Source organism: Bos grunniens, chromosome 28 (genome assembly GCF_055505025.1).
Source record: "Bos grunniens cultivar Pamir isolate PY7600 chromosome 28, Bosgru_T2T1.0, whole genome shotgun sequence".
Lineage (NCBI taxonomy): Eukaryota > Metazoa > Chordata > Mammalia > Artiodactyla > Bovidae > Bos > Bos grunniens.
The window spans coordinates 14,091,829-14,107,965 of NC_141192.1; the positions used below are offsets into that span (position 1 = coordinate 14,091,829).

The 16,137-nt window shown below is 41.2% G+C and overlaps 1 protein-coding gene across 3 annotated transcripts in view; it reads right to left on the reverse strand.

Moving 5' to 3' along the window:
- The window catches only part of LRMDA (leucine rich melanocyte differentiation associated), a 1,316,517-nt gene that overhangs the window by 382,309 nt on the left and 918,071 nt on the right, over nt 1-16,137 (reverse strand). For all 3 annotated transcript variants that reach the window (XM_086381846.1, XM_086381847.1, XM_086381848.1), the window contains one exon: nt 14,454-14,538. In XM_086381846.1, the coding sequence (XP_086237972.1) occupies nt 14,454-14,538 (85 nt within the window). The remainder of the gene's footprint in view (nt 1-14,453; nt 14,539-16,137) is intronic.

The window sequence follows — 16,137 nt, forward strand, 5'->3', positions numbered from 1 at the left end:
CAGAGACCTATCTTGTTTGTTGCTATGAAACTTCCAGTGGTTCCCTGTGCTTAGCGAGTTCCTGGAGCTAGTCTTATATTTTAAAGCTCTCTTGCATTTATTGCTGTGATTAACCCTTTCAATTATATCCATTTACACAAAGTCTACATAGTTTCTGATCAACAACAGTATTGCTTCTTGTTTTCAGTTAGTTGTTGGTTAGAGTTTTTTAAATTCCCACATAGGGAGTAGTATAAAGTAGTACAATATCATTTCCACCATATTTGCTAACACCTTAAAATTACTTCCTGCCTCAGTCACAGTAAATGGCCTACAAGATGCTACAGGTTCTGACCTCTGATTCTGTTCTGTCTTCATCTCCAGTCCCTGCAATCCACCTTTCCCTGTTGGATTACTTTACTCAGCCACACTGGCTCATGAAGCTCTATTTCGTGTATACCAGGCATGCTCCTATCTCAAGACCTTGCACTTACTCTTTCTTCTGCCTGAATAATTTTCCTCTCAGATATTCTCAAGTCCCCAGCTCTCACCGTAAAGTTGTTACTTCAATGCCACTTCTTCAGTGATGGCTTCTCTGCTATCAAGTCTCAAATTACCAATACATACTCCCTTATCTCCTTTGCCTGATTTTCTTTTCATCATATACTTAACTCTAACAAATTCAGGGGTAGGCAGGGGGAGCTTTTCTTTCTTTCTTTTTTTTTTTTTAATCTTAGTTATTGTCAACTACAAATTGGCATTTGCCAAGAGCATTGCCAGTGACTGAACAACAAGGGCATTTTGCCATCTACCTCTGTGGAGACTGTGCTGCTGCACTGAGGACCTTTAACACCCCCTGAGGGAGTTCAGGGTGGAGTGAAGCAATCTGTGCTCCAGGACTGTGGAACAGGTTATTAGATAGTCAGATAATTTCAGGAGCTGATTTCATGATCCCAATCCCAATCTCTTCATATCTAAAAAGCACTAAATCCCTTCATGATGACATCAGTTCCTCCTGACTAGCAGAAATTTTGTAAAATGAGTGCTTAATTGCACTGAATTCCCCCTTCACCAAAATCTTATATATTGACCTTCCCCCACTGCCTCTTTCGAGCAGTCTCTCAGAGCTGTCTAAAGTGCTGTCTCCTAGGCTGCAGTCCTCATTTTGCCCCAAATGAAACTTAACTCACAACTCTCAAACTGTGCATTTTTAGTCAACATTATCAATCCTTTTTCTCACCAGAATGTAATTTCTCTGAAGACTGAAATTTTTGTCTGCTTTATTTGTCCCTCTATCCCTAATGTTTAGAACAATATTTGAAATAAAGTGTATGATCCATTTTGTTGTTTAGTTGTATGGCAGAAAGTGAAGAGGAACTCAAAAGCCTCTTGATGAAAGTGAAAGTGGAGAGTGAAAAAGTTGGCTTAAAGCTCAACATTCAGAAAACAAAGATCATGGCATCCGGTCCCATCACTTCATGGGAAATAGATGGGGAAACAGTGGAAACAGTGTCAGACTTTATTTTTGGGGGCTCCAAAATCACTGCAGATGGTGACTGCAGCCATGAAATTAAAAGACGCTTACTCCTTGGAAGGAAAGTTATGACCAACCTAGATAGCATATTCAAAAGCAGAGACATTACTTTGCCAACAAAGGTCCGTCTAGTCAAAGCTATGGTTTTTCCTGTGGTCATGTATGGATGTGAGAGTTGGACTGTGAAGAAGGCTGAGCGCGGAAGAATTGATGCTTTTGAACTGTGGTGTTGGAGAAGACTCTTGAGAGTCCCTTGGACTGCAAGGAGATCCAACCAGTCCATTCTGAAGGAGATCAGCCCTGGGATTTCTTTGGAAGGAATGATGCTAAAGCTGAAACTCCAGTACTTTGGCCACCTCATGTGAAGAGTTGACTCATTGGAAAAGACTCTGATGCTGGGAGGGATTGGGGGCAGGAGGAGAAGGGGACGACAGAGGATGAGATGGCTGGATGGCATCACTGACTCGATGGACATGAGTCTGAGTGAACTCCGGGAGTTGGTGATGGACAGGGAGGCCTGGCGTGCTGCGATTCATGGGGTCATAAAGAGTCGGACACGACTGAGTGACTGAACTGAACTGAACTGAAGTTGTGTCCAGTTCTTTTGCAACTCCGTGGACTATAGCCTACCAGCCTCTTCTGTCCATGGGATTTCCCACCCAAGAATACTGGAGTAGGTTGCCATTTCCTTCTCCAGGGGATTGAAGCTGTGTCTCCTGTATTTGAAACGGTTTACCTCAGATTGGGACTTGAACCCATGTGGCTGGGACTCGAATCCAGCCAAAACCCACAGTACCTTGTTTCAGGACCTAATGAAGCTCAGGTTCTTGATATCTCATTGCAGAAAGAATTCAGTGAGAGACAAAGTGATAGGTAAGAAATGGATTTACTCAGATTCAGAGAGAAGCACACTTCACAGACAAGACTGTAAGCCTTGTAGAGGGCCAGTGCAGCTGTGAAATGTGGAACAGTTAGTTTTTATGGGTTGGGTAATTTCATATGCTAATGAGCGGGAGGATTATTCCAACTATTTTGGGGAAGGGGTGGAGATTTCCAGGAATTGGGCCACTGCCAATTCCTTGCTCTTTTGACAGTGCCTTGGAACTGTCATGGTATCTCTGGGTGTGTCATTTAGCTTGCTGATTGAGGATCAAGGTCTAATCAAAGTTGTCTAGTCTGCCATCTTCTACACATTTGACTCTAATATTGTGTCCTTGGGTTTTGTCATTCTTTCAAATCTTGTGCCCTTCCCCTTTCCCTCCTGTACACACTGGCAGGTGGATTCTTTACCACTAAGGCACCAGGGAAGCCCATATGACCCATAGATACTTGTTTAATTAATTAATAGATTTCTAGGGATTCAGAATAAGAAAAGGAGGCTGTTGAACACGTCACTATGCTGTTTTAATTCTTCCTGTGCTTTACAATCTCCCAGATATGCCTGCACTCACTGCCCTGACTAACCTGTTCTCCAGGGGATTTCAGCTATTTGATTTGTACACTTTCGAGGTAAGTTCTAGGAAGATTCCAAGGAAGCAGATGAAGAAAGGGAGAAATCAGACATGAAAAGATCTCTATTGAGTAAAAAAACAAAGTTGTGTGGGAGAATGGTTATATGGGTTTCTTTAATCAAAAACAAAGAAAGGGACAGAATCTTATTCGCTTTGACTCTCCTTGATTTGGAAAAAAAACTGATGAGGTAAAGCAAGATAAATAAAGGAATAAAGAGCTAATCCACAAGGGAGAAGACTGTTTTATTGCTCTTACACAGATGTCTGTCCTTACAACACAGGAATTTTTTTTTTTTTTTCTTTCAGGGAGGGTGGGAATAGGGGTAAAAGAGCAACAATTTAAATTGGAATCTCCAGGCAGTCTGTGTTTGGGAATTAGCATTGCATTATTTTCCTGGCTCCCCACCCCCTCTTGTCTTTTAGTGGAGAAACATTTGCCCTGGAACAGTACACAGAGTTTGCATTAGCATCCCTGAGGATAGAACTTTGACCCCACAGACTAAGGAAGCTACAAATGGAAAATTCCAAGTTGCTATACTCTTTTATTTTCATGCTAATGCTTCTGCAGAGAGTATTTAAAGAAACAGATGCACAAGAACAAAAAAGAGTCCAGCACTAAGAACTCCTCTGACAACAGAGGAGTGTTTTTCCAGCATGGTCTTGTATCTGTTTGTTCCTGCAGAAGTCCAAGAGGGGTCAAGGTGAAACCCTGGTTTCATTTTATTAAAAAAGCTGAACTAGCATCGACAAGAAGAACTCTGGATCTGTGTTTCAAATCCTGGTCGGATTTGAAAGTTGTGTTAAGTTTCATTTCACTTCCTTCAGGCTACACTATTCAACTCTCAAAGATGGATGAGCACACCCTTCAGTAAAAGGCATTGGGCAATAAGGATTTCTCAGTCTCCCTTGCCAGTCCACACCTGATCTCAACAATACTCACCCTTTCCTTAGAGCCAACCCTAAATGGCACCCAGTGTACTTCCAGTCCATCAGCTACTTTCCTCATATTCTGTATGACAACAATTAAAAAAAAAAAAAGCTTCTCTCTCTCTTTTTTTTTTTTTAATAACTTTATCCTGGGATTAAATTCTCAAGTTGAAGACATATCAGAGCACTATACCCTGCAAAGCCAAATACTCTCAAAATTCTTCTTTTGATATACAAAAAAAAAAAAAAAAACATTTTACTTCACCCCAGGCATCCCCCCGCAGAGCAGCAGCATCAGAAAGGCAGAATCATTCTAACTAACTCCTGCTTTAAGGTTGCTTGTCACATGTACTCCTCACCTAGATTATGGCCAGAAATTAAACAAGAACGCCACTTGGTCTCTCCCCAGGTTCTCTTTAACACTGTGAAACAGCTTTCCTCCAGGATTCTTCCAAGTTTGTCAACTATACAAACGGTTTCATTTCAGCGGTTACTTTAGAACTTTTATATTCAAAGTGTATAGCACCAACAATTGGGCAGAAATGTAAGAGCAGAGAAGTAGGGGATGGAAGATTTATCCTGAAATTGTGTTTCTGTATTAAACACATGTTTGTGTCTCAGTTTTTAGGTATCTATGAGATGACTTGGAGAAAGAGGTCTTAGACATTTAGAAGCAGAGAATGGAAGGAATAAAGCCCTTTCTTTAGCAGTGGCCACTCCCATGTGATAAGACAAACCTGGCTTTCTCCTCTCCCCCATTTGCTTTCCAATCAGTTCCTACCTTCATCCGAGGCCACCGCCCCATACTTCCATCCTCACTCAGCTCTCCCTTCCCTGCACTCCTGGATCTAGCTTAACCACTGCCTTCCATGGGTACAGGTTTCCTTCTCCAATTAGACTACAGGATTCCTGAAGGCAGAGCTCATAGCATCTTTTGCACTTCCCACAACCTCCAGCACAGGGTTCCTCTCGAAAAACCCATGACTGGCTGACTGATTGAAGAAACAGAAATAGGCCCCTGCAGTGACCTGAAGCATATGGAATTCTGATTAAGGGAACCAAGAAGGCAGAAAGCCCAATTCCACACCCTTCATAAAGTATGCACATCCCAACAAATCCCAAGTTATTGGAAAAGTAACAGCCCCGTCCCCTGACCAACCCCAACCAAGAATTTCATTAGTATGGATAAAGACCCAGAGCAGTAAATATTAATGGCTGGAAGGGGGAACAGGAGGACAGAAGGCTGAACCAAGCAGGTGTTCACTCACTCAATTTCAATCCAGCCAACAACGTCATCATTTGGCCCTCTTGAGCTCGCCGACAGGCCATTTTTCATGATTTTACCATTTCTGGCCAAATGCAAACTTTTTAATTAAATGGACCACACAATTCCAGATGTTTGTTTATTTGTTCCAAAAAAGGTTGTAAAAGCTCTACATGAGGAAAAAACCTGAGGCAGTGGTAAAGTTTTCTATGAGATGAGGCAACAAATGAGTGGGAAGACCTAAGCCTGGGAAGTTAAGGTTGGGCAGAGCTCTCAGCAGAACAATCTAGACCAAAAGCATTGGCTTCAAAGAGCTCTCCTTCCAGAAACCCAAGATTTGGGAATAAGACACCCCGGGCCCTTATTAGTTTTTATAAGAATGTAGCTCATCTTGAGCCAAAGGTCCAAACGAGAACACATTTTTGCGGCTGCCCTGCCTGCTTCTTATATGTTTGTTCCTGTTGCCATGAGCTCCACTACATTAATTTCAGCAGTCTTCCATTTAACAGGCCAGATTATAGCTCATGGCTGAGTGACAGCAGGGAATCCTGCAAGAGGGAAGAGAGAGGGGATACAGGCAGAGACTGCAGCTTCCCACGAATCAGGCTGGCTTCCTCGCAGCTGTCTGTTCTCTGGTACCCTCTACCTCTGAGTATACTCAGCCATTAAGTCAGCCAATTGCATTTGTTACAGAATGGTTCTTATATTCCTTCCACTCTTCGCCAGCCACTCCATCCTGCAGCATCAAATGCTCGATTATTTCACCATTACCCTAATTGATTCTGTACTCTAAATTTTGGTTTCAAAAGCAATATCAGAAAAACTTTGAATAACATAGGGAGGAAAAGTATTGATTGTCCATTTTCTCTGATACATGAGCCAAGGATACCCTAAAACCAAACCTTTAGCAACCTCAGACCACAACTCCACCGTGGCCGTAAGTTTCCCTTTACATCGCCCCCACCCCTGCTCCACTGGCAGTGTTCTGGCCCCAGCTGTGCTCCCCATCTGTTACCAGTTGTTTCCTAAATTACCTGTGCTTGAAACCTGCTCTTTAGAGGCAGTCACGTAACTTGGTGTCAAGAAATCCAAAGCCTCTAAAACTGGGCCACACTCCCTTCAAGGCAGTCCCACAATGGCCTTCTCAAGTCCTGGCTCTTTTCTTTCCAATCCCCTTGCACACTGCTTGCAGATTAATAACCACAGAGCAGAGCTTTAAATCAAATCTAGATTTAAATTCTACCTGTTCAAGGCCTGTCCTAACACAAACTCATTCTACATAAGAAAACTTATTTCTGAATTTTTCAAAACTGGGTCCCTGCCTCCAATGAGTTCTATCTATCCTCAGGTTTTCTTTACCCATTTCCTTTTTCTGGAATGTCCTTCTTCTGCCTTCCACCTTTAACTATCCTTCAAAGCTCAAGGCCAGCACCTCAACAGTCATACTTAACTACTCTAGCCTTTACTGATTTTCTTTTCTAAGCATTTTTAACATTTGTGGTCTTTACCAAGTAAGGCAACTCTTAATTATATATCTGTTTGGTTGGCATTGCTTCATTTTTGATATATCCTTAACCAAACTATAAATTCTTCCAAGACATATACCATGTTCTCTGTTTCTAAGTGTGTATATATATATATGTATATATATATACACACATACATATATACTGGAGGACTCCTTGAATATTGGTGCTCAGGGCAAGATTTGTCATCTTAGGAGTCACACCTGATCACATCCCAGCTCTTCCCTTGCAATGGAAGGCAGAAAAACCAGCCCACATCTTCAAAACTTCAGGACATTTCATCTCCAACTCTGTCAATTCCAGACCCTCCTTTAAAAAAAAAAAAAAAAATAGAGGGGCGTATTTTTATCACTATTTTTACTTGGTCTATCTGTTGGTGGAAGGGTTATCCTTTTGACTTCCCATCCTACAGAAGTAAGGATTATTACTGTTGGGAGTGTGGAGCAAGATTCCATTTTCCCCTCCTTGCTTTGCTTCTGGAATGAAAGAACCAAGTCCATAGCCCCTGTGTGTCTATGAGTGCACCACAGTTCTGTCCAAAGAGTAGAAATAAAGCAATCACGGAGACTGCAAATGAAAAATCATCCTTGGAGAAAAAGGATAGGAAATGGACCCCAATGGATTTCAAATGCTTAAAGGAGGTTGCTTCAAGTTCCTGGCTAAAGTCCATGCCAGTCCTGGTAATAGTCTAACAGATTCATCCATCTTCAGATTCCACTTGGCTTGCTCTTCCATCACTGACAGCTTCCCAGCCAGCGAGAGCACACATGCACATCTATCTATATATATGCGGAAGTTTTAATCTACACCACCCTCCATTCCAATCCACCCAGCCTTGCTCTGCAGAGAGTGAAGCTATTGACCCTGCAAAGCAGCAGGGAGATGAATTTGATGACCCAGACTAGAGTTTTTAAACCATTTCAGCAAGGTCTAGAATCAAAGGAAAGTACAATTTATTCAGCACTTAGTAAAGTCCTTTTACTTAGGTACAGAGCGCACACACTGAAAATAGACTCCCGCTGCCACACAGATAAAATAAACCTGTCACCCATGACTGTCAAATCACTAGTCACCTCGATTAAATAAAGGAAACTTTAGCATCTCTCAGCATCTGAGACTTCCCCCAAGATTCTAAGCCCATGAAAGCATTATGAAGGGAAGAAAACACGAAAGTGAGAGCTTCTGTTGAAAATGTCATCAGAGGAAAGTATTTTACATAATTAGAAAATGCTAATAATAGCTCTGCACAGGGAATCAACACACTCTGCCCCCACACGTCCAGGGCAAAGCCATGGCGCACAGAATCCGAGACAGGGGGGCCAAGATGATGCAGTTGTTTGGCAGGAGCCACAGGCCAACCGTGTCCCCCTCGGCGAGGAGTGCTTCCATGTCAATTGCCAACTTTCCATTTTCTTTTTCAGTTTTCTTCTATCTCTCTTTTTCTCCTTCTCCCTCTGCTGATATCCCTACCCACGTCTTTGTTTCTTTTTATCCACAGCTTTCATATACTTTCCATAGAGGAAAGCTGGATCCATCATGCTTCTCTGAATCTTTAATGAATCAATCACATTTTCTGAGATTATCATCTGATGATTATAATCTGATGATTATCTGATGGTTAGCTCCCTTGAAAAACTAATCAAAATATTCTGGGAGAACAGAAGGCCACAAATAAACAGGTCACCTTGGTTATGAGTTTAATCTTAGGTGAGAACCACCTGGCAGGGTCAGCATAACCATGGGATCGCTTATTCCGTCTTTTTAAATGGTCAGTGAAAACCAACAAGCAATAGGCAAGAAGACTTCTTGATGCTGAACTGGTAAGAGTTCAGCAAATAAATACACTTGTTTTCCTTGAGTCTTTGTTATTATTCTGTGTAGATTCCATTTATAATGATCAAGTCTACTTAAGCCTTCACATTCCCTGTGGGTTGACCTTAGCAAGATGGTAGAAATATGAAAAATAGAAAAAGGATTTTAAATTGTCTGAAGGAGAAAGACTGTTTTCAAATCCTATAAGCTAAAACAAATTATGATGAAGTTTGGTTATCAAGCAGCCCCATCTTGAGCTTTCCTGGAAGTATTCTTTCTGGTGGCATACAGTTTTTGTAGCCAACATCTCCCCATTCCAAGCATCCTCACCTACGTTGACATATCTTCATTTATATCCATTTAATTTTCCTCTGATTCATTTCACTTTGGCTTATTTAAATAGTTAAAGCAAAACTCTCTGCATTTACGACTTCTGTGAAAATGTGTTTTATGATATCTCAAGCTAAAACTGTTTAAAAAATAAAAATAAAAAATGCCTGCAGTTTTTCTTTCTGTCTTTTTCTTCTTTTTTGGATGACACTCATTGAGCTGCTTCATGGAGAAATACAGAAAAATCAATTGCTAAGCATAAAGTGCAATGCACATTAAGGAAACTGCGAATGATAACTAATTATGATAAGTTGCTATGTAAATCACTCTGTGACAGTCCCAGCAATCAATTCCCAACACAAATAGACCAAGCCCCTGGTTGGATAAGAGGATGAGCTTCTTACAACTGTGTCAATAAAAATAATGGCAAGGTTTCCAACAACACATAGACATAGGGTATTATCATCCCCCAGCAAGTTTTCATAACAGATTCCCTCTCAGCTTCCTGCTCTCTTTCATACTTTTAAAGTCCAGTGCATAATATGACAAGCTAACTATGGTACATCTTCCAGATTGTTTGATCATTGGGAGGTGGGGGTAGTAATAATTCAGGGATGTTCACTGGTTTTGCAGTTACTTTGCAAAATGGGTGTGTGCAAACAACTGGAATGAAACCCTCACTGTGATAGCTATTGGCAAGGATTACAGTAGATGTGCTGACTTGTCTGTTTTAATTGGGCACTGACACTATCCACTCCTGAGGTTTTCTCTGCAGATCAGAGAGGCTAGAAACTACATTTCCCAAAATCCCCTCTGTGCATGGTTCTTGGTTAGAGTGGGCCAAAGAGAGAGACAGTATGATTTGGAAATCCAGAAAGAAGGGGCAGGGCAACATGTGGGTAGTCCATAAAGTCTGAAGAACTAAGTGCCGCAGACTGAGAAAGTTAGTAGGAGATGCCCAAGGATTTCTGAGATGCACAGAAATGGTCCTCAAGCTCTTAAGAATCACAGGTCTCTGAGCTGAGACTCGGGGTGACACCTGCCCCGTCAGCCCTTTCCTGCATGTGTAAGCCTCTGATTCCTTACATTAAAGTCTTTCATAATGTGAATAGTGTGCATTAAATTTTCCCTCTCTGAATTCAGACTGGTACCAGAGCATTTTCCTCTTTGGCTTTTCAAATTGTCTCTGCTTCTGCATGTGTAGATTTGTAATTTTTTTATAAAAGGGTATCAGAAAGGCGTAACAGGCAATTCTTTTGACCGAACAGGCAAGGATGCCATACTTTGTCACAGCCTTCACACGGGCTTTGGGAACGCACCCCTGACAGTGGACAGCTCCGGCTGTGCCTTTTCCTGTACGTTCTCTCCTCTTTCCCCCAGCACAGTGCCTCAGTGAATCCTGCATCTGCTTCATGCATCCTGTGTAAAGGACAAATAACTGGGGTGGCCTGGGATCCAAGGACACAGAGTCTGGATTTTTTCCTTTCCTATGTTGCTGAGTGATTCCGTCTTTCCTACCAATTGCTGCGAGTATCTTCCTCTGTTAAATGAGAACAGTAATATTTACCCTCCCCACCTTATTGGGTGTATTGATGGTCTCTGCTCTAAATAGAAATGTTTTCCCAAAAGACACAATGGTTAATAAAGATGCAAATTCTACTTCTAATAGCTACTAGATAAAAAGTAGCAATCTATGGCTTTCAGGGGTACATCCTATGGCCAGGATATATTGAAAGAGACATTTCTCCCACAAACATTTCAACATTCCTCATAAATGTGGCTACCCACTGATGATGTAGCGTGCAGACCAGCAGCAGGTAGCAGCTGGCATCACTGATACAGCACCATATCCCCATATTTTGAAGACATGCTCAGAACTAGAGGAGAATTCTCAGAGAGATTTTAAGTGGACTGTTCTAAAACTCTATCTTTACCACAACCTGCATCTTATTGAGAGTCCAGTCCCTTCTCTGAGAGCTTCTGTACTAGTACAAGAACTCCATAAGTTGCTTTAATTCATCCTATTCCTTTCCGTCAGCCAAACACCAGAGTCTGACAACTATGACTTCAAAATAATGATCTACTTGGAAGTTATGCAATATGGCTAAATGCTGTCTGGCAATGAACCAACAGATAGAGCTCCCGTCCAAGATGACTTGGGTTTCTGAAAGCAACAGAGTTGAAGCCTGCCATTTCTAAGACTGGCCTCTCCCTTCAGTATGTGCTCACCCCCAAAGGCAGATGGGTCTCCTTCCTCAGATGCAATCAAGTTACCTTGCAATTTATGTGCAACCAGGTACTTAGATAACAGTTAGAGGTACCAAAGGTACTGCCTTTCCCCTGGGTTTCTATCGCTCATCGTTTACTGAACAAATATTTATGGATCTCTGATTAAGTAGGAGGTCCTGTGACAGGTACTGAAGATACAGTGCTAAGTAAACACCCGTACCTCCAACCTCCACCCCACCCTGATCTCCACTGAAAGCTGCTGTCCAGGAAAACAGCCCCTGAAAAGGGGAAACTGACCGAATGCAAATGGATAGAGTGGGATCAGAGGAGCTTTCCTTGGAGCTGTGGTGTTTCAGCTTATACCTGAGTAGGAGTTAGTGATATGAAAGAAAAGAGTTAGAATCTATATTGCCCCTCAGGGAGCTTGTGCATTTATAAGGAGTTCAAGACATACACAGACCTGACCTGTGTTATATAAAGCAGAACATAAGCAACTACACAAAGGAGATAAGGGCTTCCCAGCCGGCTCAGCAGTAAAGAATCCGTCAGCCAACGCAGGAGACACAGGTTCACTTCCTGCTCCAGGATATTCCCCTGGAGAAGGAAATGGCAACCCACTCCAGTATTCTTGCCTGGAAATCCCCATGGACAGAGGAGCCTGATGTGCTACAGTTCATGGGGTCGCAAAGAGTTGGACACAACTTAGCAACCCACAGCAACAAAGGAAATTAAGAAGGGGAGAAATCCCATGAAGGTGCAATAATTAAAAATCTCCCAGAGGAAGCACAGAGCACTGGGCATCACTATCTCTAGGAGGTCTGGTTTATCTGTACGTTATAGATGGAAAAATAGAGTCCCCTGACTCCTGATCATTATTCTGAGCTCAGACTCCTCTTGCATTTGAATCTACAGTCCTAAGGACATGGATCCCTGGCCTATCAAACTCGACATTGGAAGTCACATAAAAGGACAAGCACAGGGAAAATGGCATGTATAGAAAAATAGCAATTTGTACATGAACGACTACCTACCAGTTTGTGTAGTCGCTGGTGCGGAATGAAAAGAGATTGGCAACCAGATGAATCAAAAAGTATTTGCAAATAGAATTTCCACTTAGGGCTTTACAGACTGAGTCCAGACATCATGGAGGATTTCACCTGGGAAACAACTGGTGTAATTTGCTTTATAACGTGGAAGCATCTCTCTGGATAAATGTTTGTAGGCTGTTTCCATGGAAATATTAACAAATGACCCTCAAGGAGTTTGGTGATCTAAGGAATCAGAAACTTAGAATAATTTCTTTAACTTAAATACAAAAAAAAAAAAAAACACAAGATGTCATTAAGTGGTTTCATTCTGGTGCTGAAAACTATCGTTTTCCTCATTTGTCACTGCATGATTCATGCCAAGCTGAAATATATTAGTCTCATATTTTCCCTACACATATCAGCCCAATAGTAATTCAGCCTAATAGGCATCTTTGGTTCTCTCTTTCTGGTCTCCTCATGACCATAAGTCCAAAGACCTGGCCATCTTTCATGATGCTGACTTGCTTTTTCAACATCCAAGTACTTAGCAATGATTAGGCAACAAATGTATTAAATATATATTAATTGCTCAAGAAAATCAAGACATTTGTCTTGGCTTCTATTAAATAACACTTTTTCCATTGGTGTTATACTCTGATGTCAATCAAGAGTGTCTATTTTAATTCAGATCACACTAGGCATTTTTCCATATTCCAAGTATTACCCAAGTATCTTCAAAACTTATTGCTCTATATTCCTTTTCTTCAAGGTTCAGATTTTTTATTTTACTGTTACAATGACAGATGACCTTTGCCCCGTTACTGATGACTATCACTTATTTGATCAAGTCCTCCTGTTGTGAAATCTCAATTTCATGGCCAGATGAACTGAAGCAGGCTTGAGGGCTCTGAGACTTCAGTTTCTATTCATGTAATCAACACAAACTCAATCAATTCAAATACAAGAGACTAATAAATAAATCCATGAGACTATGATGCAAGGCTTAATTTGTTATTCCTTCTAGACAGGGTATAATAATTTGTGTAGAGGAATCCCCCCCACCCCTGTGAAAAACAAGTCTTTAAAGGGATATACTCAAAACCTTCATAAGAATATTCAGAAGAGATCTGTTCATACCCCTCAAAAACACATTGGCAGCTATTTATGCTACTTGACGTTGAGCAAAATTGATTTTCACAAATTGCACACTTTCAGAATGGAATCACAACTGAACCCTAATTAAACCAATGCATATTAATTATGTGTTAATTAATACTAATTATTAATTAATTAATTAAATCAACTCCACTGAATCCAGATATCAAACAGAAAACACAAGTCCAAGTCACAGATACCTGGAATCCTACAGAATGGTAGTGTGCCATTTAACCAAAGCCCCCACATCTCCCTAGAGGGCCAGTTCCATCACTTTCTGATGATCTCTACAGACTTGGCTCCTACCTACCCATCCTGCAATGCAGCTTGGATGACAAAGCTGGAAGAGCCCTTATTCAGTGTCCCTTGAATGAACAGAGCAATTTTCTGCTTGGGGAAGTGATGTGTAAAAGTATGTAGAGCCCTCAACCTAAGCCTGTTCTTACTTACCCTTGGAAGATAGATTTGTAACTATGAAATATGACTGTGGTCATAACTAGAATAAAAAGGGGTAAACAAATTACATCACATGGCCTCTTCCTGTCCTAACCAATTAAAACAGAAGTGATCACATGGTCCTTGGCTTAAACAGCCAGTTGGAGATAAAGCATGTTTAAACTATATTCCTTGCAGACTCTAGAGATGACAATAGAAATTCAAGGCTTTGGAAGAGCTGGGTAAGCCAAATTAAAATTTTAAGGATCAGAGAATTCAAGGAAAACTGCATATTGATTCTATCCTTTTAGCTGTAATGTAGAGTTCACTCATTTTGAAATTACAGATTTCAACTATAATACTCCCAAATAGTGACACTTTTACAAATATTAGTGAGTTTCCCAATTTCTCTCCACCACTTTCTCTGGAGGTAATGACCTCCTTTGTAACTTTTAAGTGTGATAATCTCTTTGCTTAAAGAAAAAAAAAATCACAAAATTATATTCCACCATAGACCTATTTGCCTTCCCAAAAGACTGCCACTAAATTCTATTTAATGTGAGTCAAAATTATGAGGCTTGACAGGTATGGTTTTCTTATCACAGACTTGAAAATCACTTGTTCCATCCAAAGTGCCAAGGCAGCAGTAATGATTCCCGAGCTCTGCACAGCCCAGTATCTCTCCCTGTAGCCACAAAACGCAATAAAAAGCAGGGTTCCTACCTCGGTGACTGGTGAGTTCCCTGGAAGCAGAAGGCAGGGGTGTGTAGCGGCTCTTAGGAGACACAGCAACGCTGTCACTGGAGGCCTGTGTGAAAAAAAAAAGCACACCAACATGAGCAACGCCAAACACTAAACACTTCTGTTTACCAAACTTGTCTCCTTGGGATCTGGGTTTGGAGAACATGTTATGGACCAAGGTTCTTCTTAGGAAGCAAGAGCTGTCTCTGTTGAGATAATATTTTGGTAAGTGTCAGGTCAAATACAATGCTTTGAGGGGACTTGGTACCGGTGGAAGGGATCTGAGACAAGGGGATGGTTTGTTTATTGAGTGGAATTGTGAGGAGGAGAAGGAAAAGAGATGTTGAGGGCAGGAAATGATGCAGACTTAGATTTCTGTCACAGTTATTCCCCAATAGATTTCTACCCCAAATTCCCACAGATTAAACCCTTACTGTACATAGATTTCTATGGAACCAGTGAAGAGGCTGAGCTCGGCCTGCAGGGTGAATGGGACAAAGAGGGCTTGTTTCCTGGGCCCAATGCGGCATGGAGACAGGGGAAAGGTGAAGACGTAAGAAGCATGAAGTGACCCAGGAGAAGGATACATGATATCGAAGACCTTGCAGTTGGGGTTGTGGCTACATTTAACAATAGCACTAAAAAAATCATCTGAAATTTGAAGTACAATGGTTATCAACAAAACTTTGCCATTTGGAGGACTGAGAGAAAACGATATGAAATCTATCTGTGCAGATGCTTTTTTTCCTACATGCAAAGTTCTTTAACCATCCACCTTGATATGGTGTGACCCAGGCTGCTCTCTGTCTCTAATTAGTGCTACACCCATGGGGGCTAAGGTGTGAGGAAAGACCACAGCTGGAGAGCCGGGTGTCACTCCGGGCTACTGACCAGTATGTCATATTCAGAGTGAGGTAGCGTGGAACACGAAGCATCACTGCTGCAATTCTTACTGAGACTTCTGAATCAAACACTACTTTTTTTTTTTTTTTTTTTAATATCCTAAAAAGAACATCTGCTAGGATCAAAATCCTAAGCTTACAACCTTTCCAAGCTTCATGAAAAAGTAAATTTCATTAATGCTACATTTTTCTTTCTGGAAAAGGAAATACATTTATGGGATATATTTGCCCTAGTAGGAGCAGGCCTTTTCTCCAAAGAGATTATAGACATTATGGGAATCAAAACTAAGTAGGAGATTAGACCTACTTGCTAGAAAAACCCTTTAAACCCTGTTTCTGACATTTGAGATGTTTGATTAAGCGGCTTTCAGTGGAGACTTAGAGAAAGAGTTCTGAATGGTGCAAAAGCAGAAGCTATGTCCCTAAGGTAGAGACAGATTTTGGGTAGCATTACTTAACTCCAGCAGCAAGAGAAATATACTGTGTTTAAAGCTTGATCCAAGGGTATCGGGTCCAGAAAGATCAAAGTTCAGTCCCTAAGAAAAACATTTGAAAAAGTACCTAAAGACTTTTTCAGATGCTGTAATCATATAAAACAATCAGCAATTAGATTAAAATTCAAACACTAGAATCACCAGGTGCTTCTCCATTTGGCATTCAAGGTCTCCTGTAATCCCTATTTGATCAATAGGGCTTCCCTATTTGATCAATGAGACACAAAGAGAATGTTCTAAGTATGGCGTCTATTCATCGTATGCTGCTCC